The 26,085-nt window shown below is 45.3% G+C and overlaps 2 protein-coding genes across 2 annotated transcripts in view; one reads left to right on the top strand and one right to left on the bottom strand.

Annotated features, from left to right (window-relative positions):
- The window catches only part of brf1b (BRF1 RNA polymerase III transcription initiation factor subunit b), a 475,772-nt gene that overhangs the window by 116,902 nt on the left and 332,785 nt on the right, over window positions 1–26,085 (top strand). Inside the window, exon 3 of the mRNA XM_060829498.1 lies at window positions 13,057–13,230. Within this exon, the coding sequence (XP_060685481.1) occupies window positions 13,057–13,230 (174 nt within the window). The remainder of the gene's footprint in view (window positions 1–13,056; window positions 13,231–26,085) is intronic.
- btbd6b (BTB (POZ) domain containing 6b) overlaps window positions 14,172–26,085 on the bottom strand; it is a 118,926-nt gene continuing 107,012 nt past the window's right edge. The window contains exon 7 of the mRNA XM_060829502.1: window positions 14,172–14,304. Within this exon, the coding sequence (XP_060685485.1) occupies window positions 14,292–14,304 (13 nt within the window). The 3' untranslated portion in view covers window positions 14,172–14,291. The remainder of the gene's footprint in view (window positions 14,305–26,085) is intronic.

The following is a 26,085-nucleotide window of genomic DNA, read 5'->3' as shown; positions in this document are numbered from 1 at the left end:
AATTCGACTGGAACAACACTACTGTTATAGGACAAGCCAAACAGAGAACAGCCAGGGAATTCCTAGAGGCATGTCACTCATCCACTGATTCTATCAACAAACACATCGACCTGGACCCAATATACCGGCCACTGCAGCGGACAGCAACTGACAACCGGAAGTGGCAGAGACAAACCACTATAAATGCCAGAGGAAACATCACAGAAGCGCTTCACAGGAGGCTCCCAAGCACTGAGGATGTCACCTAGAAAGGGGACGAAACGTTTGCAACAAAAACTCCCAGCTCAGCGAACAGAGTTGTTGAGTTGGAGGCAATTACTAAAATAAGTCATGCTAAGTTTATGGAGGGATTTGACCACGATAAAAATTTTACTATCAAAGCTATAGTAGACTGGAAATTAATGGAACCCAGGGAGCCTGGGGTGAAAGGTGAAGGGAGCTGAAAATGTATTGCTGGAAAAGCGCAGCAGCTCAGGCAGCATCCAAGGAGCAGGAAAATCGATGTTTCGGGCATGAGCTCTTCTTCAGGAATGAGGAAGGTGTGCCAAGCAGGCTAAGATAAAAGGTAGGGAGGAGGGACTTGGGGGAGAGGCGTTGGAAATGTGATAGGTGGAAGGAGGTTAAGGTGAGGGTGATAGGCCGGAGTGGGGGTGGGGGACGGAGAGGTCAGGAAGAAGATTGCAGGTTAGGAAGGTGGTGCTGAGTTCGAGGGTTGGAACTGAGTCATAGTGGGGGGAGGGGAAGTGAGGGGAACTGGACAAATCAGAGTTCATCCCTTGTGATTGGAGGGTTCCTAGGCGGAAGATGAGACGCTCTTCCTCCAATCGTCGTGTTGCTATGGTCTGGCGATGGAGGAGTCCAAGAACCTGCATGTCATTGGCGGAGTGGGAGGGAGAGTTGAAGTGTTGAGCCACAGGGTGGTTGGGTTGGTTGGTCCGGGTGTCCCAGAGGTGTTCTCTGAAACGTTCCACAAATAGGTGGCCTGTCTCCCCAATATAGAGGAGGCCACATCGGGTGCAGCGGATGCAGTAAATGATGTGTGTGGAGGTGCAGGTGAATTTGTGGCAGATATGGAAGGATCCCTTGGGGCCTTGGAGGGAAGTAAGGGGAGAGATGTGGGTGCAAGTTTTGCATTTCTTGTGGTTGCAGGGGAAGGTGCCGGGAGTGGAGGTTGGGTTGGTGGGGGGTGTGGACCTGACAAGGGAGTCACGGAGGGAGTGGTCTTTTCGGAACGCTGATAGGGGAGGAGAGGGAAACATATCCCTGGTGGTGGGGTCCGTTTGGAGGTGGCGGAAATGATGAAGGATGATACGATGTATCTGGAGGTTGGTGGGATGGTAGGTGAGGACCAGTGGGGTTCTGTCCTGATGGCGATTGGAGGGGCGGGGCTCAAGGGCAGAGGAGCGGGAAGTGGAGGAGATGCGGTGGAGAGCTTCGTCGATCACGTCTGGGGGGAAATTGTGGTCTTTGAAGAAGGAGGCCATCTGGGTTGTTTGGTATCGGAACTGGTCCTCCTGGGAGCAGATGCGGCGGAGACGAAGGAATTGGGAATATGGGATAGCGTTATTACAGGGGGCAGGGTGGGAGGAGGTGTAGTCCAAGTAGCTGTGGGAGTCGGTCGGTTTATAGTAAATGTCCGTGTTGATTCGGTCGCCCGAGATAGAAATGGAGAGGTCTAGGAAGGGGAGGGAGGAGTCTGAGACGGTCCAGGTAAATTTGAGGTTGGGGTGGAAGATATTGGTAAAGTGGATGAACTGTTCAACCTCCTCGTGGGAGCACGAGGCAGCGCCGATACAGTCATCGATGTAGCGGAGGAAAAGGTAGGGGGTGTGGCCAGTGTAGCTGCAGAAGATGGACTGTTCCACATATCCTACGAAGAGGCAGGCTTAACTGGGCCCATGAGGGTGCCCATGGCTACTCCTTTGGTTTGGAGGAAGTGGGAGGATTGGAAAGAGAAGTTGTTCAGAGTGAGGACCAGTTCAGTCAATCGAAGGAGGGTGTCAGTGGAAGGGTACTGGTTGGGTTAGTGGGAAAGGAAGAAGCGGAGGGCTTTGAATCCTTCGTGATGGGGGATGGAGGTGTACAGAGACTGGATGTCCATAGTGAAGATAAGGCTTTGGGGACTGGGGAAGCGAAAATCATGGAGGTGGTGGAGGCCGTGTGTGGTGTCCCAAACATAGGTGGGGAGTTCTTGGACTAAGGGGACAGGACTGTGTCGAGGTATGCAGAGTTGAGTTCGGTGGGGCAGGAGCAGGCTGAGACAATGGGTCCACCGGGGCAGTCAGGTTTGTGGATTTTGGGCAGGAGGTAGACACGGGCGGTGTGGGGTTGTGGGACGATGAGGTTGGAGGCGGTGGATGGGAGACCCCTGAGGTGATGAGGTTATGGATGGTCTGGAAGACGATGGTTTGGTGGTGGGAGATGGGGTCAAGCTCAACGGGGCTGTAGGAGGAGGTGTCCGTGAGCTGGTGTTTAGCCTCAGCGGTGTAAAGGTCAGTGCACTAAACTACTACCGCGCCTCCCTTGTCTGCTGGTTGGGTTGGAACGGAGGGAGTAGAGGGCTGCACGTTCCGAGGGTGAGAGATTGGAGTGGGTGAGAGGGATGGAGAGGTTGAGGCAGTTAATGTCGTGGCGGCAGTTGGCTCTGAAGAGGCCAGCACGGGGGTGTCCAGGTGCATGGGGTGTGTTGGAGGTGGGAGAAGGGGTCGTCAGAGGGTGGGCTAGAATCCTGGTTGAATTCCCGGAGGCGAAGGCAGCGGAAGAATTGTTCGATGTCTTGCTGCGTCTTGAACTCGTTAATCCGAGAGCGTAGGGGAGTGAAGGTGAGGCCTCTACTGAGGACTGATCTTTTATCCTCAGAGAGGGGTAGTTCTGGAGGGATGGTGAAAACAAGGCAGGGCTGGGAGTTAGAACCTGGTGTGGGGCTGGAGCTGGGAATGGGGGCGGGGATCGGGTCGGGGATGGGGATTGGCGTGGGAGCTGGTTAGGCGTGCGAACGGAAATCGGCGTGGGGGTGGGGTTAGGCATGCAGACGGAGATCTGCATGGGGCGGGCATATTGGCGTGGGAGCGGGGTTAGGCGTGGTGACGGAGATCGGCGTGGGGGCGGAGACACATGTGGTGCGGTCGTTGTGCAGGTGAGTGATGTCGCTGGGGGCGGAAGTGGTTGCGGTGACAGCAACCCAATGGGCAGAAGTGGCTGTGGCGACGCGCAGAAACGGTGCTGTTCCCGATAGCCGTGAACCTGTCGGCGATGGTCTTCTTGGTGATTGTGGAGGCGGTTGTCTGGGAGGGGTATATTTCCTCCCCTATCAGCATTTCGAAAAGACCACTCCATCTGTGACTCCCTTGTCAGGTCCACACCCCCCACCAACCCAACCTCGACTCCCAGAACCTTCCCCTGCAACCGCAAGAAATGCAAAACTTGCGCCCACACCTCCTCCCTTACTTCCCTCCAAGGCCCCAAGGGATCCTTCCATATCCGCCACAAATTCACCTGTACCTCCACACACATCATTTACTGCATCCGCTGCACCCGATGTGGCCTCCTCTATATTGGGGAGACAGGCCGCCTATTTGTGGAACATTTCAGGGAACACCTCTGGGACACCCAGACCAACCAACCCAACCACCCCGTGGCTCAACACTTCAACTCCCCCTCCCACTCCGCCAAGGACATGCATGGACTCCTCCATCGCCAGACCATAGCAACACGACAGCTGGAGGAAGAGCGCCTCACTTTCCGCCTGGGAACCCTCCAACCACAAGGGATGAACCTGGATTTCTCCAGTTTCCTCACTTCCCCTCCCCCCACCTTTCTCAGTCCCAACCCTCGAACTCAGCACCACCTTCCTAACCTGCAATCTTCTTCCTGACCTCTCCGTCCCCCACCCCCACTCCGGCCTATCACCCTCACCTTATCACCCTCACCTTAACCTCCTTCCACCTATCCCATTTCCAACGCCCCTCCCCCAAGTCCCTCCTCCCTTCCTTTTATCTTAGCCTGCTTGGCACACTTTCCTCATTCCTGAAGAAGGGCTCATGCGCGAATCGTCGATTCTCCTGCTCCTTGGATGCTGCCTGACCTGCTGCGCTTTTCCAGCAACACATTTTCAGCTCTGATCTCCAGCATCTGCGGTCCTCACTTTCTCCTAGTTGGAGAAACAGCCAAACCCAATTAATAGTGAAAGCTATCATGACAACATTAGTATTGCAACAGGGCTTTGTCTGACATCAATTTAACAACCAAAAGCTGCAGACTGGCTCCAGCCCTAGCTCCGCATGCATGTATAATTAAAAGAAAAGAGATTGCCCTGTGGGCTTCAGAGTCTAGAGCAGGATGAGTCAGTGATGAGGGGGAAGGGGCCTGATGAATTAAAAGTAAAACAAAAGACATTACTGTCCTTCAAATACCAGACAAAAAAAATTGCAAAATAAATAAATAATGCACCCACTGTGTGGGCGTGGAGATAAGACAGGGTGAACACATGTGAATATCCTGTGGGTATGTAAACACAGACATACTTCTGTTTTGGGACTCAGTGATGAGTGGGGTAGGGGAAGAACTGGTAACATAGCCTTAAATGCGAGTTACCCTCACTTCACTGACGTCAAAACTCCTGCAATCTATGAAAATGCCATAAACTTTACCACACTCAGTTCCAATCCCACCTCTTCTGAAAACTTATCAGGCAGCACCGACATAAGTGACTGCCCATTCTGCCTATGAAATGATTCATCGAATGACTCATACATTCTACTAGAGCTACAGGGGATACTGGAAAGCTTTCATCCATTGTTAGTTGTATGATTGAACAATCCCTGGGTGGGAGTAGGAACAGAAACACAAAGCTGAAGCAAGATGAACTATGCACACTATTTCCTCATTTCAGAAGTATCAGTAGGAATGTATCCATTCCCCAAACATGAGATAGACCGACTCACTATCTCCAGTAACACAGGAAGCACAGTCTGCTGCTTCCCCCTCTCCCCAAACAGACCAAACCTGAATGACTTCTGGTCTGGTGACAAATTAGTCTCAAACAGCAGTACTCCATTATGTGGGATGGGTGGTGAGGCAAAGATCTCTCCCTTGGAAGGTTCTCATTGCAAGGCTGGAAAACCTATCACTCAGTGGTGCCTTATTTCTGACAATGCACATAGCTGCAAATGTGTTGCTGGTCAAAGCACAGCAGGCCAGGCAGCATCTCAGGAATAGAGAATTCGACGTTTCGAGCATAAGCCCTTACAATGCACATACTCTAGGCACTTGCTTGAAGCAAGGGAAATAATTTTAAAGGAGAAAGTCAGACAGTGCTGACTGGAATGAAGAGCACAGTGGGAGATGTAAACAAATGTTTGCTATGATCAGAATTTAAGGGTTAACAGTTTAGGCTCTTTTTATCAGGTGGTGAATTAATAACAAGGAGCAGTAAACAATAAATTAAAGGTGAACAAGCAGGTTAGGAAGGAACTCTGATATAAAGGGTGTTAAGGTACATATTACTGCTCCTTGGATAGGTATTGTAGTGGTGAAGGTGCTGAAGGCCCAAGCACAAAGTCAGAAATCAAAGTGAACCATCCATAAACGTGAAGGTAACAAACTAATTCGAAAAAAAATTAAATTAATGAAGAGGAGATCTGGGAATCATAACACTCAAACCCCACAGTGATCAGATAATGAAGATTGAGAACAAATACTCGGGTTTATTTCTACAGAATTACTTTATTACTTTATTCATAAAATGTGGATGTTGCTAGCTGGGCCAGCATTTATAGTTCATCCCCAGTTGCCCTAAAAGAGGTGGTGCTGAGCTGCCTTGAACCACTGCAGTCCCTGTGGTATAGGGCACCAAAAGTGAACACCTCTGGGACACCCGCACCAACCAACCCAACCGTCCTGTGGCTGAACACTTTAACTCCCCCTCCCACTCCGCCAAGGACATGCAGATCCTTGCCTCCTCCATCGCCAGATCCTGGCCACATGACGCCTGGAGGAAGAGCACCTCATCTTCCGCCTAGGAACCCTCCAACCACACGGGATGAATGTAGATTTCTCCAGCTTCCTCATTTCCCCTCCCCCCACCTCATCTCAGTCCCAACCCCCGGATTCAGCACCGCTCTCTTGACCAGCAATCTTCTTCCCGACCTCTCCGCCCCCACCCCCTCTCCGGCCTATCACCCTCACCCTCACCTCCTTCCACCTATCGTATTCCCAGCACCCCTCCCCCAAATTCCCTCCCTCCTACCTTTTATCTCAGCCCACCTGGCACACCAGTCTCATTCTTGAAGAAGGGCTTATGCCTGAAATGTCGATTCTTCTGCTCCTCGGATGCTGCCTGGCCTGCTGTGTTTTTCCAGCACCACGTTTTTCAACCAAAAGTGTTCTCAGGGATCAGTTCCAGGATTTTAACCCAGTGACACTGAAGAAACAGTGATGTATTTCCCCATCAGATGGTACCTGACTTAGAGGGGGAACTTTCAGGTGGTGGAGTTCTTATGTATCTGCTTTCCCTACAGTTAAAATGGTAGATGCTAAGACTTTGAAAAGGGCTATAAATGCTGTTTCACATTGACTCCAGTTTTGCTTAGGGCCGTCAATTCTACACTTGATCTAATGCTGCCTTGGTTTCAAGGGCAGCCTTTGGGTCACCTCCGGAGTTCAGCTCTTACATTCATTATTTGAACTAATGCTGTAACATAGTCAGGAGCTTGGTGCAGAATAAGTGCTTTTTTAATAACCAACAGTAGACTGACATGGCAATATTTGACCGGTTTCAACTTGGCCTGCTTTTTTATTTGGTGCACAGGACGTAATGGACAACTTACCAGATTGTCAGGTAGACATCCATGTTGTGGTGGACTAGGACCAGTTTTATGATGGTGTGGCAGGTTCTGGATCACAAGTCTGCCATACAGTTGGTGGAGCAATAAATGTGGGGGCAAGGCCACCTGTGATTGGAGGAGCAATGAACAGCCGGTTATGAGTGAGGGAGTCACTGGAAAAGTGAATGTTGGGAGAATGGAGGCAGGTCCAAGAGAAGTAAATTCAGGAGATGGAGGTTGCAAGGAATTTGTGGGTGGGGGGAGGTGCAGTTTGTTGGTGGGGAAGGAGACTAGAAGGCTGCAAGAGGATAATAGGGGAGATGGGCTGCAAGGGGAATGGGAGACTGCAAAATGGAGTGAAAACTTCTCAACCTGTCAGTAAAGGAACATTTAATTGACTGGGAGCCACAAACACTTAAAATCTCTGAACTAAGGAATACTTGTCATTGAATGCAAGATCTCCAGCTTAAAGCTTTGAATCTTAAACAGTAGAAACAAGGTAAAGGAGTAGGCCATTTAGCCCTTTGAACCTGATTCACTATTTAATATGATCATGGTTGCTCCTTTATCTAATGCCACATTTCTGACTTTTTCCTGTATCTGTTGAGGCCTTTAAATTTAAAAAAAAGTCGGTCTCTTCCTTGATTAACTGATTAGCTTCCACAGCCTTCTGTGGTAGAGAATTCCACAGGTTCCCTACCCTTTGGGTGAAGAAAACTTTCCCCGTTTCCTGAATCTGTCCTGTCTGATTCTATACACCCCAAACATGGAAACCATCCTCCTTGTATCTAGTCTGTCCAGACCTGTTAGAATTGTATGCATTTCAAATAGTTTAAGAGCTGATATATAGGGAGCTGTTCTAATGATGGCTACCAGTTGTTACAGTTAAATGTGAGATTAAGTTCTGAGATCTAGGAAAAGATAGTTTTATCAAATCTGCCTTATCAAAATGTTCCAGTTCTGTGACGTATGTTTCCAACTCAAATTTCTCTTAAATTCACTGATGTAATGGAACCACATTGGTTGGCTATGACCTCACCGATCTGAAACGTGCTCTGAGGTTGTGTGGAAGTGTGTCAGTTTTTCTTTGAGGAAAAGTTTTGTTGCTAACTTACGCCTTTTGTTTTGATCAGTTTGAATATTAAGGAAGTAAATAATTCATTTTCTGTGTCTGTGCCTTTGAATTTAATTGAGGGGTGATAATTATTGAAGATACTGATGAATTCTTCTATTTCTGAGTTGAAATTTCCCATATGCCAACACAAGTGCAGAATGGAATGGAATTATGTGACTGTATCACCTCATGACTGAGTTAAAGTGAATGACAAAGCAGCTCTTGAAAGCAAAGCGTACTCCCTGAAATTTTAAAAAGTAGACTTTGGAAAAATCTTGAAGCTGCAAAGCAGATTGATTTTGTGGCTTAATTGCTACTTTGCCTTATTTAATAAATTTCTTTAAAAATGTGGTGGCATTTGTATGAACCTTAGGGAGCAGGATTCCATTATTCCTGTCAGTCTGAACAGTCCCTCTTTTTCACTCCTTGGACAATTCTGCATTCTCATAGCATTTAATCCCATTTGAATCACTCTTGTTGAGTGTATTCCTGTGGAGCACCTTTGGGATATGTCAATATTTAAAGACTAGCTTTGATGTTGTTTACATAGAAGCAAAAATAGTAGCAGGAGTAGGCCATTTCATCCATTCAGTCTGCTCCACCGTTAGAACCATAGAAGTGTCACTGCACAAAAGAGACATATGGTCCATCTTGTCCATGCCAATCAAAGGACACTTGGATGCCCTTTCTTATCATTCACTATGACTGTGCATGATCATCCAATTCAGTACCGTGTTGCCGCTTTCTCCCCATATCCTTTTGACCCTTTTAGTCCTAAGAACTATGTTCACATCTTTCTTAAAAGTCTTCATTGTTTTGGCCTAAACCGTTTCCTGTGACAGAATTCCATAGGCTGACCACTCTCTGGGTGAAAAAATGTCTCCTTATCTCAATCCTAAAAGCCTACCTAGTATCCTTAGACTGGGACTCTGGTTCTAGACCTCCCAGAGAACATCCTTCCTTCATTGACCCTGTCTAATCCTCTTCGAGTATTATTGATCTCTGAGATATGTGCCCCCCCCCCCCCCCCCCCCCACCCTAATTTGAGTGAATATAGTTCTAGCCAATCCAGTTTCTCTCAGCTGGTTAGTCCTGCCATCCCACGAATCAGTCTGGCAAATCTCCATGATCCCTCAGTACCCAGAATATCCTTCCTCAGATAAGGAGATCAAAGCTCCACACAAAACACCACTTGTGGTCTTTCCAGTGCCCTGTACAGTTGCAGCGAGACTTCCTTGCTCCTGTATTTGAATTCTCTCTCTGTGAAAGCCAACATATCCGTTGCTTGCTTCACTGCTTGCTGCACCTCTGTGCTTGCTTTCAGCAACTGGTATACAAGGACACCCAATGCCTTTCCCAGGCTATTGCCATTCATATGATCTGCCTTCCTGTTTTTGCAGCCAATTTTTTCACATTTTACTGCATCTGCCATGTATTTGCCCACTGACTCAGCTTGTCCAAGTTACTCTGAAACAACTCTGGATCCTCCTCACAACTCACCTTCCCTGCCAGCTTTGTGTCGTCTGCAAACTTGGAGCTATGGTACATAGTTTTTTTTCATCTGAGTTATTAATGTGTTTGGGAGTAGCTGGGGTCCAAGCACTGATCCATGCAGTATCCCATTAGTCACCGTCTATTTATTCCTATTCTTTGTTTCCAGTTGACAGCTAGTTCTTGATTTACTTTAGTGCATGGCCACTAATCCCTTGTGTTTTATATGCCAATTTTATATGCTAATCTCTCTTCAGGACCTCCTAGAAATCTTTCTGAAAATCAATGTAAACCGCATCCAATGGCTCCCCCTAAAAATCCACTCTACCATTTACATCTCAAAAGTTTTGGGAGATTTATCAAGCATGACCTCCCCATCATCAATTCATTGGACGTGGTTTGTGTGGAGCAGAGACACTGGAAAGGACCAATTTGGCTGAATGGTCTATTCCAATGTTGTAGACCCAATGTATTGAGATTTGGGGAGCACAGCTCTTGACCTCATCCAACAGGTATGAGATTTTTCCTCTCTGTGTGGATGAGGAAAAAGATTGTGGACAGGATGAGCCAGCTGACCATGGCACCATGGTGCGGAAGGCCATTCAAGAGAGGGGAGCATAAAGACAAGTAGTTGTTATAGGGGATTCCATTATTGGGGCACAGATAGTATCCTTTCCGAGCTGGATCGGGATTGCTGCATGGCTCCCACATGGTGTGTTGCTTGCCCGATGCCAGGGTGCAGGACACCTCTGATCGGCTTGAACGGATATTGGAGCGGGAGGGAGAAGATCTAATTGTTGTGGTCCATGTTGGCACTAACAACATAGGCAAGGCTAGGAAGGAGGACCTGTTTGGGGATTATTAAGCACGAGGAAGGAAATTGAAGAACGGGGTCATAATCTCTAGATTACTGCCCGAGCCATGTACTAATTGGCACGGGATAAGAAAATTAGAGTAGTAAGCACGTGGCTAAGAGATTGGTGTGGGAATGAGGGATCCTATTTCATGGGACATTGGCATCAGTTTTGGAGTTGGGGGAGGTCTCTACTGATGGAATGGTCTCCACCTGAACCGATCTGGAACCAGTGTTCTAGTGAAAAGGACAAATAGCGTAGTCGGTAGGACTTTTAAACTTGGGAGTCGAGATAAGGGAAAGGGAAAGCGACAGGGAATATGGAGTCAAATAGAAAGATAAGCAGCAGGTTAGCATGTGTGCAGGGTTTAAGTTCAAGGCAGACTAGGAATGAAGCAAAAAGGACGGATAACTTAGGACATATTACAAGAGATGTTGGAAATCATGAAGATAAGAAAATTAGCATTAAGGCGCTTTACTTGAATATTCGTAGTATTTGGAACAAAGCAGATGAATTAATGGCACAAATCATTGTGAATGATTATGATGTGGTAGGCATCATAGAGACGTGGTTGCAGGGGATTCAGGACTGGCAATTAAACATCCAAGGATTTACAACTTATCGAAAAAATCAGGAAGTGGACAGAGGGCCGGGGTTGCTTTGTTAGTTAATTGGGATTGGGTTAGACAGCCATGGTTGACAAAGGAAGTCAGGAAATATATTAAAGAAAGAGAGAGCCTACAAAGTTACCAACAGCTCTTGAAAATCAGAAGATTGAGGAGACCAAAAAAAAGAGGATAACAAAGAGAGAAATAAGGAAGAAGAGGATCAAATATGAAGATAGGCTAGCTAGTAATATTAGAAATGATAGTAAAAGCTTCTTTCAAAACGTAAGAAACAAACGAGAGGTAAAAGTAGACATTGGGCCACTCCGAATTGATGCAAGAAGGCTTGTGATGGGAGATAAGGAAATAGCTGAAGAACTTAATAAATACTTTGCATCAGTCTTCACATTGAAAGACATGAGTAATATTCCAACAATTAAGGAGACTCAAGGGGCAGAGTTGAGTATGGTAGCTATTACTAAAGAGAAAGTGCTAGAAAAGCTAAAAGGTCTAAAAATTGATAAATCTCCTGGCTCCAATGGGCTACCTCCTAGAGTTCTGAGGGAAGTGGCTGAGGAAATAGCGGAGGTGTTGATTGTGATCTTTCAAAAGTCACTGGAGTCTGGGAAAGACCCAGATGATTCAAAAATTGCTGTTGTAACCCCCTTATTCAAGAGAGGATCAAGACAAAAGATGGAAAATTCTAGGCCAATTAGTCTAACCACGGTTATTAGTAAAATTCTAGAATCCATCGTTAAGGATGAGATTTCTAAATTCTTGGAAGTTTACGGTTGGATTAGAACAAGTCAGCATGGGTTTAGTAAGGGGAGGTCGTGCCTGACAAACCTGTTAGAATTCTTTGAAGAGGTAGCAAGTAGGTTAGACCAGGGAAACCCAGTGGATGTTACCTATCTAGACTTCGAAAAGGCCTTTGATAAGGTGCCTCACCAGAGGCTGCTGAGTAAGGTGAGGGCTTGTGGTGTTCAAGGTGAACTACTGACATAAATTGAGGATTGGCTGTCTGACAGAAGGCAGAGAGTTGGGATAAAAGGTTCTTTTTTGGAATGGCAGCTGGTGACAAATGGTGTCCCGCAGGGTTCAGTGTTGGGGCCGCAGCTGTTCACTTTATATAGTAATAATCTGGATGAAGGGACTGGGGACATTCTGGCAAAGTTTGTCAATAATACGAAGTTAGGTGGACAGGTAGGTTGTTCTGAGGAGGTGGGGAGGCTGCAGGAAGGTTTGGACAGTTTAGGAGAGGGGTCCAGGAAATGGCGGATGAAATTCAATGTGAGCAAATGTGAGGTCTTGCACTTTGGAAAAAAAAATACAGGCATGGACTATTTTCTGAACAGTGAGAAAATTCATAAAGCCAAAGTACAAAGGGGTCTGAGAGTGCTAGTCCAGCGTTCTCTGAAGGTTAACTTGCAAGTTAAGTCCGTGATTAAGAAAGCAAATGTAATGTTGTCATTTATTGCAAGAGGGTTGGAATATTAAAACAGCAATGTGCTTCAGAGACTTTATAAAGCTCCAGGTAAGTCGCATTTGGAATACTGTGTCCAATTTTGGGCTCCACACCTCAGGAAGGGCATACTGGCATTGGAGCTTGTCCAGCAAAGATTCACACAGATGATCCCTGGAATGGTAGGCCGAACATACGATGGATGGCTGAGGATCCTGGGATTGTATTCATTAGAGTTTAGAAGGTTGAGGGGAGATCTAATAGAAACTTAGAAAATAATGCATGGCTTAGAAATGGTGGACGCTGGGAAGTTTTTGTTTCCGTTAGGTGGGGAGACTAGGACCCGTGGGCACAGCCTTAGAATTAGACAGGGGTCAATTTAGAACAGAAATGAGGAGACGTTTCTTCAGCCAGAGTGTGCTGGGCCTGTGGAATTCATTGCCACGGAACACAGTGGTGGTTGGGACGTTAAATATCTTCAAGGCAGAATTGATAATTCCTTGCAGGATCAAGAATTTAAGGGTTATGGGGAGAGTGGGTAAGTGGAGTTGAAATGCCCGTCAGCTATGATTAAATGGCAGAGTGGACTCGATGGGCCAAATGGCCTGACTTCCACTCTTATGTCTTATGCTCTTATGATGTATTTTCTAAACATACGTAATATTTTGTTTGTAAGTTCTGTTTTGTGTCTGCTTTTACCCCTCAGGTCGTCGTCAGATTCACCATCTGGGTAACCAGCTCCAATTAAACCAGCACTGCCTTGATACTGCCTTTAACTTCTTCAAAATGGCAGTTAGCAAGCACCTCACCAGAGGTCGGAAAATGAGCCACGTGGTCGCTGCCTGTCTATATCTGGTCTGTCGAACAGAGGGGACTCCTCGTATCCTTTTGACTCCACTGAAATTACATAAAATCTAAAAGCTTAATTAATGGAGATTTAAAGCATGTTAGACTTCAGTTTTTTTTTAAAAGAAATCCAGATAAACTGTTACTTTATTCTGAAGGTGATCTGTGTAGTGAATGTCTCCAGTTACTGTATGCCAGCTCAGCTCTTTGTGACCGAAATGTCTGGCTAATGAAGAGTAAAGCTTTCAGCACATGTAAGTGCGTCTTCACACTGTTGCCTTTGGTGGGTGTGCATGCTGGTCACTTTCCATACCCAAGAGTGGTGTGTGAAACCCTGTCAGCGCATGGGGATGTGTTGAATCTGGGAAAGTTTCAATTGCAAACATTTGAGGATAATGGCCTTTTGCATGAGTGTAGTACTGAAGATAGAGATAGGGCAAAGCAGAGCTGGGTATTTTTCTCACTGGACCAGAATCACATTTCAGTATCCCTTTGCAAACCCTATTGCAGGCTCTTTCGGTCCTCAGTTTAGTTTCCCCTCTGTTGTTTGTATCATCAGGAATCTACGAGTAAAAAGTGAGGTCTGCAGATGCTGGAGATCAGAGCTGAAAATGTGTTGCTGGTTAAAGCGCAGCAGGTCAGGCAGCATCCAAGGAACAGGAAATTCAACGTGAGGGCTTTTGCCCGAAACGTCGAATTTCCTGCTCCTTGGATGCTGTCTGACCTGCTGTGCTTTAACCAGCAACACATTTTCAGCTCATCAGGAATCTATGCATGTTTAAGAAAATAGAACCTTCCCTCAAATGCAGCCCAGAATTCCAGCTTCTGAGCCATTGAGTCAGGTTTGCGCTTGCGAATGAAGAATGATGCAGTCAGCCCTTGGAAGTCCTTGATATAGGTCAGTCTGATGAAACAATATACTTCTTGGGCAAGATATCAAGATATATTTTATAACTGCAGGAGCCAAATTGTGTCATGCACATAGTGAGTTGGAATAGGTGGTTTATAAAGATTAACTTGACCTCAGGGTGATCTTGCATTGTGCGTCATTTGCTCCACATGAAGGCTCATAGGTAGATGTAGTTGCTTCCCATTTCACTTCACAGAACTGAAACACACAAATGAAGGGTCAAGGTTTTATGAAGTTACTATTCTCACAGCGTTATCTAACCCCTCCACAAATTTGACAAACAAGCTTTTGACATTGAATACTTTTAATTTCCCAATTAAAAAGCACACAACACCAGGTTATAGTCCAACAGGTTCACACACTCGCTTTCGGAGCGATGCTCCTTCATCAGGTGATAATGGAGGGCTCAATCCTAACACAGAATTTATCGCAAAAATTTACAGTATGATGTAGCTGAAATTATACATCACACTAAATTTTTGCTATAAATTCTGTGTTAGGATTGAGCCCTCCATTATCACCTGATGAAGGAGCATCGCTCCGAAAGCTAGTGTGTGAACCTGTTGGACTATAACCTGGTGTTGTGTGCTTTTTAACTTTGTACACCCCAGTCCAACACCGGCATCTCCAAATCATTTATATTCCCATGCATCTACCTTGCTTTTGTAGTGAGTTCACTGATTCAGGTCACTACTCTACAAGTCTTACTAGTCACTGCTTAGTTCCCTTAGTGCAGATACCAACATGATGTGATCGTGATGTATTGCGTTGATTTATGAAGCTGTTAGACAACTGAAGAATCATCGCTGCTATTCTGGTAGGCAGCAACTGGAACAACAAAATGTCATTCTATGTAAATATAACACATGTACAACAGAAGTTGTGTTTAGTTTACCACTTCTGAGGATTTAGCCAGAGTAAACTAGAAGCAAATAATCACAGTGCTTACTAACTGAATTAGAATGTAATTAATTATGTCACTAATGCAACATTTTGCTGTTGTTTGATAGTGGAACTAACTGAATTAATGTTTAAGGCCTACCCTCCATAACTAGTGTTTATCATATCTGCTGCCATAGTTGATGTGGAGTGAACTTTTCCACCCCTTGAACTCCCTGACTCCTTAGATATGAGGTTTCAAGTGACTAAATATTGCCTCCAGTAGCATTGGCTGCTAAAGTGTCTTAATCACTCGTGGCTGTACTGGTGACTACTTGAAAAGGTTTGTTGTGTCTGGTTTGTTTAAAGGTGTCTGTAAGGAAGAAATGGTTTTAATTGTTGTTCAACTGCAGCTCATCGTGTATGTTATGGTTTAAGCTATTGACAAGATCCAGTCCAAATAAAAGCCTTTTCCATTTACTTGTCGTGGTTAAAAATTTTGGATGTAGATCCTGTTTGTGTTGCAGGCAGAAATTTGCAAGTTCAGTTAGTAGTCATCCTACTGCTAATGCCCTCGGCACAAGGGGTCAAATCCCATGATGGCGGATGGTGAGATTTGAGTTCAATAAATTCTGGAACTTAATAAAGCTAGTCTAATGCATTCATTTAACCATCTGGTTCACTCAGGATTTGCTTAGGGAAGGAAATCTTCTGTTCTTGCCTGATCTGGCCTACATGAGACTCCAGATCCACAGTAGTGTGTTTGACTTGAAACTGCCCTTAGACTTGGCACTCAGTTCCTGTGAAACAATACCATGTAGTACAGATGAGACACTTTGGTCCATCAAGACTGTACTGCCAAAAGTATGCAACAATCTACATTAGCCCCAGTTTCCTGCACGAGTCTCGAAACTTGAATGTTGTGACACTTCAAGTTCTCATTCAAATACTTTTTCAATGTTGTGAGGTTTCCTGCCTAAAGCTACCTCCCAGACAGTGCATTCCAGACCTCATGTCCTCTGGGTGAAAAAGATTTTACTGAAATCCCCTCTGAACCTCCTGATTGTCCACTTGAAAATCATTGACCCTTCAACTAAGAGGAACAGCTGCTTTCTATCACCCTGTCCATGTCCTTCATAATTTTATGCCCCTTTTATCAGGTGTCCCTTCAACCTTCTCTGCTCCAAAGAAAACGACCTGAGCTTATCCTGCTTTTTGTTTTCAACATCCTAGTGAATCTCCTCAGCACCTCCTCCAGTGCATTGCATCCTTCCTCTTATGGGGTGACCAGAACTGTTGTAGCCCAACCAAAGACTTGTACAGCTCCAACATAATCTCTGTGCCCATATGATCTATGTCCCAACTGATACAGGGAGTGTCCCGTATGGTTTCATTACTACCCTAGTAATTTGTCTTGCTATCTTTAGGGATCTGTGGACAAGAACCCCAGATCCCTCTGTTAATGAACTTCTTATTGTTCTGTAATTCATTGAATTCTCCCTTGTTTTTTCCCTTATTGAATGACAGAGCAGGCTTGAAGGGCCAGATGGCCTACTCCTGCTCCTAGTTCGAATGTTCTTCTTCCAAAGTGCATTACCTCATACTTGCCAGATTGAAACTCCATGTACCACTGATCTGCCCATCTGACCAATCCATTTATATCTTCCTGTAATCTAAAACCTTTCTACTCACTACCAACCAGCCGGCCAATCTTTGTGTCATCCACAAACTTAGTTAACATTCCCCATCATTTATGGATATCATAAGCGATAAGGGACCCAGTGCTGATAGTTCTGGTATAAAGTGAGGTCTGCAGATGCTGGAGATCAGAGCTGAAAATGTGTTGCTGGTTAAAGCACAGCAGGTCAGGCAGCATCCAAGGAACAGGAAATTCGACGTTTCGGGCCAGGGCCCTTCATCAGGAATGAGGAGAGGGTGCCAGGCAGGCTAAGATAAAAGGTAGGGAGGAGGGACTTGGGGGAGGGGCGATGGAGATGTGATAGGTGGAAGGAGGTCAAGGTGAGGGTGATAGGCCAGAGTGGGGTGAGGGCGGAGAGGTCAGGAAGAGGATTGCAGGTTAGGAGGGCGGTGCTGAGTTCAAGGGAATCGATTGAGACAAGGTGGGGGGAGGGGAAATGAGGAAACTGGAGAAATCCGAGTTCATCCCTTGTGGCTGGAGGGTTCCCAGGCTGAAGATGAGGCGTTCTTCCTCCAACCGTCGTGTTGTTATGTTCTGGCGATGGAGGAGTCCAAGGACCTGCATGTCTTCGGTGGAGTGGGAGGGAGAGTTAAAGTGTTGAGCCACGGGGTGGTTGGGTTGGTTGGTTCGGGCGTCCCAGAGGTGTTCCCTGAAGCGTTCTGCAAGTAGGCGGCCCGTCTCCCCAATATAGAGGAGGCCACATCGGGTGCAGCGGATGCAATAGATGATGTGTGTGGAGGTACAGGTGAATTTGTGGCGGATATGGAAGGATCCCTTGGGGCCTTGGAGAGAGGTAAGGGAGGAGGTGTGGGCGCAAGTTTTGCATTTCCTGCGGTAGCAGGGGAAGGTGCCGGGAGTGGAGGTTGGGTTGGTGGGGGGTGTGGACCTGACGAGGGAGTCACGAAGGGAGTGGTCTTTGCGGAACGCTGATAGGGGAGGTGAGGGAAATATATCCCTGGTGGTGGGGTCCGTTTGGAGTTGACGGAAATGACAGCGGATGATACGTTGTATATGGAGGTTGGTGGGGTGGTAGGTGAGAACCAGTGGGGTTCTGTCTTGGTGGCGGTTGGAGGGGCGGGACTCAAGGGCGGAGGAGCGGAAAGTGGAGGAGATGCGGTGGAGGGCATCGTCGATCACGTCTGGGGGGAATCTGCGGTCCTTGAAGAAGGAGGCCATCTGGGCTGTACGGTATTGGAACTGGTCCTCCTGGGAGCAGATGCGGCGGAGACGAAGGAATTGGGAATATGGGATGGAGTTTTTACAGGGGGCAGGGTGAGAGGAGGAGTAGTCCAGGTAGCTGTGGGAGTCAGTCGGTTATAGTAGATGTCTGTGTTGAGTCGGTCGCCCGAGATAGAAATGGAAAGGTCTAGGAAGGGGAGGGAGGAGTCTGAGACAGTCCAGGTGAATTTGAGGTCGGGATGGAAGGTGTTAGTAAAGTTGATGAACTGTTCAACCTCCTCGTGGGAGCATGAGGCAGCGCCGATACAGTCATCGATGTAGCGGAGGAAAAGGTGGGGGGTGTGGCCAGTGTAGTTGTGGAAGATGGACTGTTCCACCTATCCTACAAAGAGACAGGCATAGCTGGGGCCCATGGCAACTCCTTTAGTTTGGAGGAAGTGGGAGGATTGGAAAGAGAAGTTATTCAGGGTGAGGACCAGTTCAGTCAGTCAAAGGAGGGGGTCAGTGGAAGGGTACTGGTTGGTGCGGCGGGAAAGGAAGAAGCGGAGGGCTTTGAGTCCTTCGTGATGGGGGATGGAGGTGTACAGGGACTGGATGTCCATGGTGAAGATAAGGCGTTGGGGACCGGGGAAGCGAAAATCATGGAGGAGATGGAGGGCGTGAGTGGTGTCCCGAACGTAGGTGGGGAGTTCTTGGACTAAAGGGGACAGAACCGTGTCGAGGTACGCGAGATGAGTTCGGTGGGGCAGGAGCAGGCTGAGACAATGGGTCGGCCGGGGCAGTCAGGTTTGTGGATTTTGGGCAGGAGGTAGAAACGGGCGGTGCGGGGTTGTGGGGCTATGAGGTTGGAGGCGGTGGATGGGAGATCCCCTGAGGTGATGAGGTTATGGATGGTCTGGGAGATGATGGTTTGGTGGTGGGAAGTGGGGTCATGGTCAAGGGGGCAATAGGAGGAGGCGTCCGCGAGCTGGCGTTTGGCCTCAGCGGTATAAAGGTCGGTGCGCCAAACTACTACCGTGCCTCCCTTGTCTGCCGGTTTGATGGTAAGGTTGGGGTTGGAGCGGAGGGAGTGGAGGGCTGCACGTTCTGAGGGTGAGAGGTTGGAGTGGGTGAGAGGTGCCGGTTGCCTGCAACCTGAACTGCAGTCACACAAACAGTCTCTATCTCCTGTCACTTAGTCAATTTTGGATCCAACTTGCCAAGTTACCCTGGATCCCATGAGCTTTTACCTTCTTTATTGCTTTCCCATGTGGGTCCTTGTCAAAGGCTTTGCTGAAATTCATAAACTTCATTAACTGCCCTACCCTCATCTAAATACTTAGGCACAGCCTCAAAAACTTTCATTAGATTTGTGAGGCATGACCTTCCTCTGACAAAATTGACTATCCCTGATCAAACCTATCTAAACGGAGGTTAATTTTCTCCTGCACTACTTCCCAACCACTGATCTTAGATTCACAGGTCTATAGTTCCTTGGTCTATGTGTGCCATCCTTCTTGTAAAGTGGAACTGTACTAACTACCTTGCAGTCCTCTGACACCTTCCCTGTGTCTGGAAAGAATTTGAAAATTTAGTCAGGACCTCATCTCATATGTGATTCGTCTGGACCTGGGGATTCATCTGTTTTTAGATCTGCCAAAAATTTCAATACATCCTCGTTTTTTTGTATCAGTCTGCTTCAGATCTTCACTGTCCATCTTGTGGAATTCCTTACTTGGTCCTCCTGTTGAGTAAAGACAGATGTGAAGTGCTCATTTAGCTAATGTCCTCTGGTTTCTCTCACACGTTGCTTCTTGGTTCTAAATGGTCTCGACTCCCTTTCCTTTGTTATTTTCTTTCCCTTAATATTATTCTAGAATATTCTGGGTTTCTTCCTAACCTTGTCTACCAGTGTTTTGTCATGCACCATCTTTAGTCAGCTAATTGCTTTTTTGAATTCACACCCCTTGCACTTCCTGTGGTCTCTGGGATCTCTGTTGTTTTGCTCCCTGTGTACCTGTGGGATGTCTCTATTTTTCTTTTTATCCAGTCCAGAGTATTCTTGACCATCCAGAATTCTCTGCTTGTTGCTCCTACATTTTCACCCTAAAGGGGGGCATGTTTTGCCTGTAATCTCCCCAGGACCTTTTTGAATGTCTGCCATTGTTTTGCTGCATTTAATCTTAAGTAGCTGTTCCCATTCTATTATGGCCAGACTCTGCCTTATTTTACTAAAATCTGCCTTCCTACAATCCAAAACCCTTTTTTTGTGGACCATCGTTTTCCTTTTCCCTTACAAACTTGAAACTATGGTGTCGGAGTTGCTACCACAAAAATGCTGTCCTGCTCTCACCCCAATACCTGTCCAGCTTCATTCCCCAAAATTAGGTACAGTACTGCACTGTCCCATCAGCATGTTGACATAAAAAGCTCTCCTGTATACATTTCAAGACGTGTACCTGTCCAAAGCCTTTATATATCTTATCCTAATTAATGTTGAGGTTGTTGAAATCCTCTATTAAAATGACCATATTATTACGTTTACACACCTCCGTTAATCTTCTACACATCTACTCCTCGATTTGCCTGCTGACTGTTTGCGGCCCCAATAATACACACTCCTAACAGTGTGACTGCCCCTTCTTTATTCCGAAATTCTACCCTTTTGGTGATCATTCCAAGATATCATCCCTCGATTTGGGATGAGAAGCAAATCTTGCCAGCTTCATGTCCCATGGAAGATTAGCGATGGTAGTATTGAGAAGGACATGCAAAGCATTAGTAATGAAAAGTGGGGTCATAAAATACCTTCATTCAACAACCCACTCCAGTTTTATTAAATATAAATCTCTCAGCCGGAGGGATTTGAGCCCCTCTGGTCAGCATTTCTTGTGTAAACTTGAACCCATCTGCACCTGATTCAGTGTGATGATAACTGAGCTAAGCTGGCGCATACATCCTCTTGGGTGAGTTTCAATCAAACCTATACCAGAGGGATGAACAAAATTATTAAATCTCAAGTTATTATTAACACATTTATACCTAGTAATCTCAGTTAAACTTTACAGAACCCAGGAGCATCTTGGTCAGTTAACGACGAAGCATGCAAAATCTTTTACACCTTGCCTCCCAATGATTTTTAGAATGTTTACAAATTTAATACATTCCTTTTAGGAGAACTGATGTACTGCCAAAGTACACGGGGCCATTGATAATAGATGATCACAGAGACTACCTCATTCACCTTGTCTTGCTTTGTTTTTCTTGGAAATTGATGTGGACGTCTTGTTTCAGGTTAGTCATGTGTGTTTGGCAGGAACAATATCCAAGTTTACTGAAATTGTTTTACACAAATTACTGCAGTTCAAACTTGCCCTGTCATGATTCCAAATCGAACTATTGACATGTGTAATGGATTCTGCACCATGGCTCATCTCTGTCATTCACCAATTTATCTGCTCTCTGGTATCCTTGTCAATGTACTTTTAACTTTAAAGTCAGATCATTGAAGCCCCCACTGTCTTTGAGCAGTATTTGAATCAAGCATTTTCCAAGTATCTTGCAAACTGTTGACATTGTGAAGTTCAGAAGTGAAAGAACACAAGATAAACTGGTGCCATTTCTTCTAATGAAAGAGGGAGAAAACATACTATGGACTGACTTGGAGGCAATTGGAAAAACCTATGGGATGGAAACTCTGAATTTTGACATAATTGAGAACAGTAGTCCGATAGAAGCTGCTAAAGTTGTTCATATTTATCATAACTTGCTCACACCACATGTCCAATGACACAATTCGTGTGAAGTGCAGGGGAGTTCTCTCTAGTGTCCAGGATAATATTTATTTTGCAGTAAACGTCACTGATAAAACTACACAAGACACTTGTCAGACCACAGCTGGAATACTGTGAACAGTTTTGGACCCTAATCTAAGGAAAAATATACTGGCACCGGAGACAGAGAAGGTTCACGTGGCTGATCTCGGGTATGGAGGGACTGTCTTATAAAAAGAGGTTGAGTAGATTGGGCTTGTACTTGGAGTTTAGCAGAATGAATCTTTTTGAAACATACACGATTCTTAGGGAGCGTGACAGGGAATTGTACATTGCAGAAGAGGCCCTTCAGCCCATCGGGTCTATATTGACAAAAATATACTAATATCTTCATTAGTCCCACTGTCCCGCAGTAGGCCCAGAGCCTTGAATGTTATGATATTTTCGGTGTTCAACCGTGTACTTTTTAAAGATTTTGAGATTTCTCACATCAACTACCCTCCGAGGCAGAGCATTCTTGACCCATCTACCAACCTCACCATGAAAAAACTTCACTACAAATCCTCTTACCTTTCACTTTAAAATTATGTCCCCTTATTACTGACCCTTGAAGTAAGGAGAACAACTGCTTTCTATTCTGTGCCTCTTTCAATCTCGAAGGTTCTTTCTTCTTGTAGGAGTAGAGATGAGGAGGAATTTCTTCAGAGGATAGTGATTCTGTGGAGCTCTTTACCACAGAGGGCTATTGAGGCTGGGTCATTACAATATTCAAGGCTGAGGTAGATATTTTAATAAGTAAGTGAATTGAGGGTTAATTGTAAAAGACAAGAAAGTGGAGTTGAGGGTTATCAGATCAGCCTTGCTCTCACTAAGTGGGTAGAGCAGACTCAGGCTGAAAGACTGCCTTTTGCTCCTACATTTTATGATCGTGTGCCCCTTTTCGGTCATTATTTCATTGATAGATTTGCTGTGTGCAAATTTCTTGACCATGTTTTCCTGCATTGCAATATTGACTGTAATCATGAACGTTGATATGTAAATGCAATTTTTCTCTTTATAAAATAGAAACACAAACTATAAAACCCGAAACTGTCAGTTGATTTTTGTCTGTTTGTCTGGTTCCAGAGGTGAGAAAGTTCCATTACATAGATTGAAGACAAACGACAGCTTGGAGAAGTTGAGTTTGTTTTCCTTGGAGGGAAGTCCAAGAGAATATTAATAGAGAGGGAGATACTATTCTTTCTCACCAAAGGATGGAGAATGTGAAGGCACAGATTATAAAGTAATTTGCAAACTACTCCAATCTGATGTAAGATAAAAAAAATGTTGACATGGCGTATAGCCTGGAATGCAGTGCTTGGAAATATGGTGGAGGCAATTTCAGTCAGAGGAGGTAAGTAGGCCATTTGACCCATTGATTCAATTCTGCCTCTCAAAGGGATCATGGCTGATGTGATAATCCTCAATTCCACTTTCCTGCCTTTTACCAACTATCTTTAATGTTCTCACTGATTAAAACATCTGTCTCTCTCAGCCTTGAACATAATTGATGATCCAGCCTCAGCAGCCTTCTGCAGTGACAAAATATTCAACTGATTCACTACCCTCAGGAAAAAAATAGACCACCTCCTCCCTTTGTCTCATGTGGACACCCCTTGCTCTGAGGTGATGCCATCTGATCCATTATTCCCTGAATAGGTATTTTTGTTTCTGTTCTACAGATCTCTAAGGTACATGCTTCCAGCAGCGGAAGCGACTGTGTTGGCATGTGCACAGAACCTCCCAGCTTAGTAGAAATGTTGCTTTGGTCTTAGGCTCTCCCATGAAGTAAGACAGCTTTACAGCATCTACCGTGTCAAGGCACCTTAGAATCTTGTTTGTTTCAATAATGTTACTTCTCATACTTGTGAACTCCAGTGACAACAGGCTCAGCTTCTCCTCATAAGGCAGTCCATTTATACCCAATGTCGACCCAATGAACCTTCTTTCTCCTGCCTCCAATGTCAGTATATCTTTCCTTGGATGAGGGGACCAAAACTATCCACAGTATTCTAGCTGTGGTCTGACTAGTGCTTGCTGCAGTATTTTTATACCTCACTTCCTTTGAAATAAAGGCCATCATTCCATTTACTTTTCCTATTCGCTGCTGAACCTGGGTGCTAGACTTTTGTGATTCTTGCATGCCTTATGACCCCAACACCATTGGTTCTTATCTTAATAAGTAGTCGAGAGTGTGGGTCTTATTAAAAATCCACTGTATTACATCCAATCGTTCCCCCTTACCCTACTTACTACCTCCTTAAGGAATTCTAATAAATTTGTCAGGCAACATTTTCCCTTAATGAAGCTATGTTGAAACATTCTAGAAGGCATTAGAAGATTATTTGAATAGAAGCAACATTCTTCCCTTTTTGGCAAAAGCAGAAGAATGATTGATTGATTTTATTTTTATTTTAGAGAACTGATCTAGACACAATGGGCTGAATGGTGACCTTCTGTACTATAACGATTCTCTGATAATTAAATAAACAGTGAAGTATACTCTACACCTGAAATTCAGCCTACCATTTGTCTGCCTTTTCCACTGACTTATGTTCTGCTGAAGCCTCTTACAGTTTCCAGTGTTTGCCAAATAGACAATTATGTTGCAGCAATAATTTTAAGATTGTGTCTGAGTCCAAAACATCTATAGGTTTTTGCCCACACATCTCTCATTTTGAGTGACTGAGGCCAGTTGCAGCAGTTCTCCATTTGCTGAGATTAGCTAGCTAAAGTGCAGAATGGGGATTAAACAAGGGCCCTTGGTGGACTGTGTGGTTCTGCATTCCACTAATTGGCCACTTAGACGATTGGCGAGCTCTTTTGTTGTTGCTTTCACCGTTTCGCTTTCAATGCTGAGTTTTAAGCAAAACAAAAGCTCTATTTTCATGTAGGTCTGTGATTTAAATCTGTCTTCCTAGTTGAACATGTTATGTAATGCTGAAGTGATGGTGGCGGAGAGTGACTTCATAGCTGTTTTGTGTGGTACCACACTGTGCATTGAGCTCTCCATATCGGTCATTCTTTCAGCGATGCTTCTGACAAAGGAACTTTTTTTGGGTTACAGTGGGATGATGTCACTATGTCACGGTGACTAAACTGATTAAGTGATTTATCAGTTCAGTAGTTGTGGGAACTACATAATTTGGTTGAGGGAGGGAGGGAAGCCAGGAGCAGGGTGCTGCTGTATAATGTAGTGAGCAGCTTGCACGTATTTAATGGCAGTGAAATCCTAACAAATGCAGAACAAATTTTATCATGGGATTGGGGGTGGGGTGGGGAATATTCTGCAACATCTGCAGACATTGTAAATGTTTTCATGTCCACTTTATCAATGTTTCACAGCACTGATTGTTTAGTTGGGTGTGGGTGGGGGAGGTGGGGAATGGATGATTGGCCACACAGTAGGGAGGACAGATTCTGATCTTGCAGGACCAGGAATAACACCAGCAGACTTGCCAGGAACACTGTGTACAATAGTCCTTTATTTAGACCTCGTATTAAACTTTCACAGAGCTAAACAGAAGCAGGAATCACAATGCCCTGTATGGGTCCATCTGCAGCATGTCAGATTCAGTCAATAAAAGATTTATATCTGGCAGAGCCCATTTGTGCTTCTGACAGAAGGCTGAAGGGGAAGGATGTACAAGAGTTTCTGTGCAGTTTGAGAGGAAAAGGGCAGGCTACGAAAATGTTGAACTACTGTGAACATCAAACTTCCTCAGCCCTGGAGCAACAATGATGTTGATTAGAAAGTGTTTATATTCTGCTTTCAGGGAAGGTGCTTGGGGGTAGGGAAGGAGGAGGCAGAAAGAAGATTGAATATATGAGTTACCGATTGCTGTAAAAACCCATTTGAACACGTACCCTTAACACCCAGATTTACTGTGCCCCTTAGCCTGAGGGACCTTCTGTACTGAGTAATTTTCACAGATCTGTTCCTGTTTTTCAGTGAATGTGTGGGGCTGCAGATTATCTTCGGGGCAATCGTTGTTCCGAGAGTTTGTGCAGAGGTGTAATCTACATTTGGATGCTTAACAATTTTCTTTGTTCTCCTCCCTCCATGATTTGCCTGACCCTCCCATGAATAAAGTGGTACTTTTTTTTGTGTAATGTGATGAATGCAAAAATGACGAATGCTGGAAATCCAAACGGGAAATGCTGGAAATACACAGGTCATTACTGAGACCAAAGGAGGAAATAAGCTGGCATGATTCCAGTTCTGACCCAGTTGTTGTCTTCCACTTATGTTCCCAAATGCAGAACTGAAATGAATTCAGGAGTTACTTGCTGAACTGCGATTGTTGTACCAAATACAAATTTTATTCTGTGTCCATCAATTTGGTTCAACTGATCAGGTAAAGAGCCCAGCTTTAGTCCTTAGTCTGTACTAAGTTATTTGCAAGGTTTGTGATGGTTTGTAGCTCAGGT

The sequence above is a fragment of the Hemiscyllium ocellatum genome, chromosome 8 (assembly GCF_020745735.1).
Source record: "Hemiscyllium ocellatum isolate sHemOce1 chromosome 8, sHemOce1.pat.X.cur, whole genome shotgun sequence".
NCBI classification, from domain to species: Eukaryota; Metazoa; Chordata; class Chondrichthyes; order Orectolobiformes; family Hemiscylliidae; genus Hemiscyllium; species Hemiscyllium ocellatum.
Note: the sequence above shows the minus strand (reverse complement) of the source record. Positions and strands in the feature narration are given on the sequence as shown.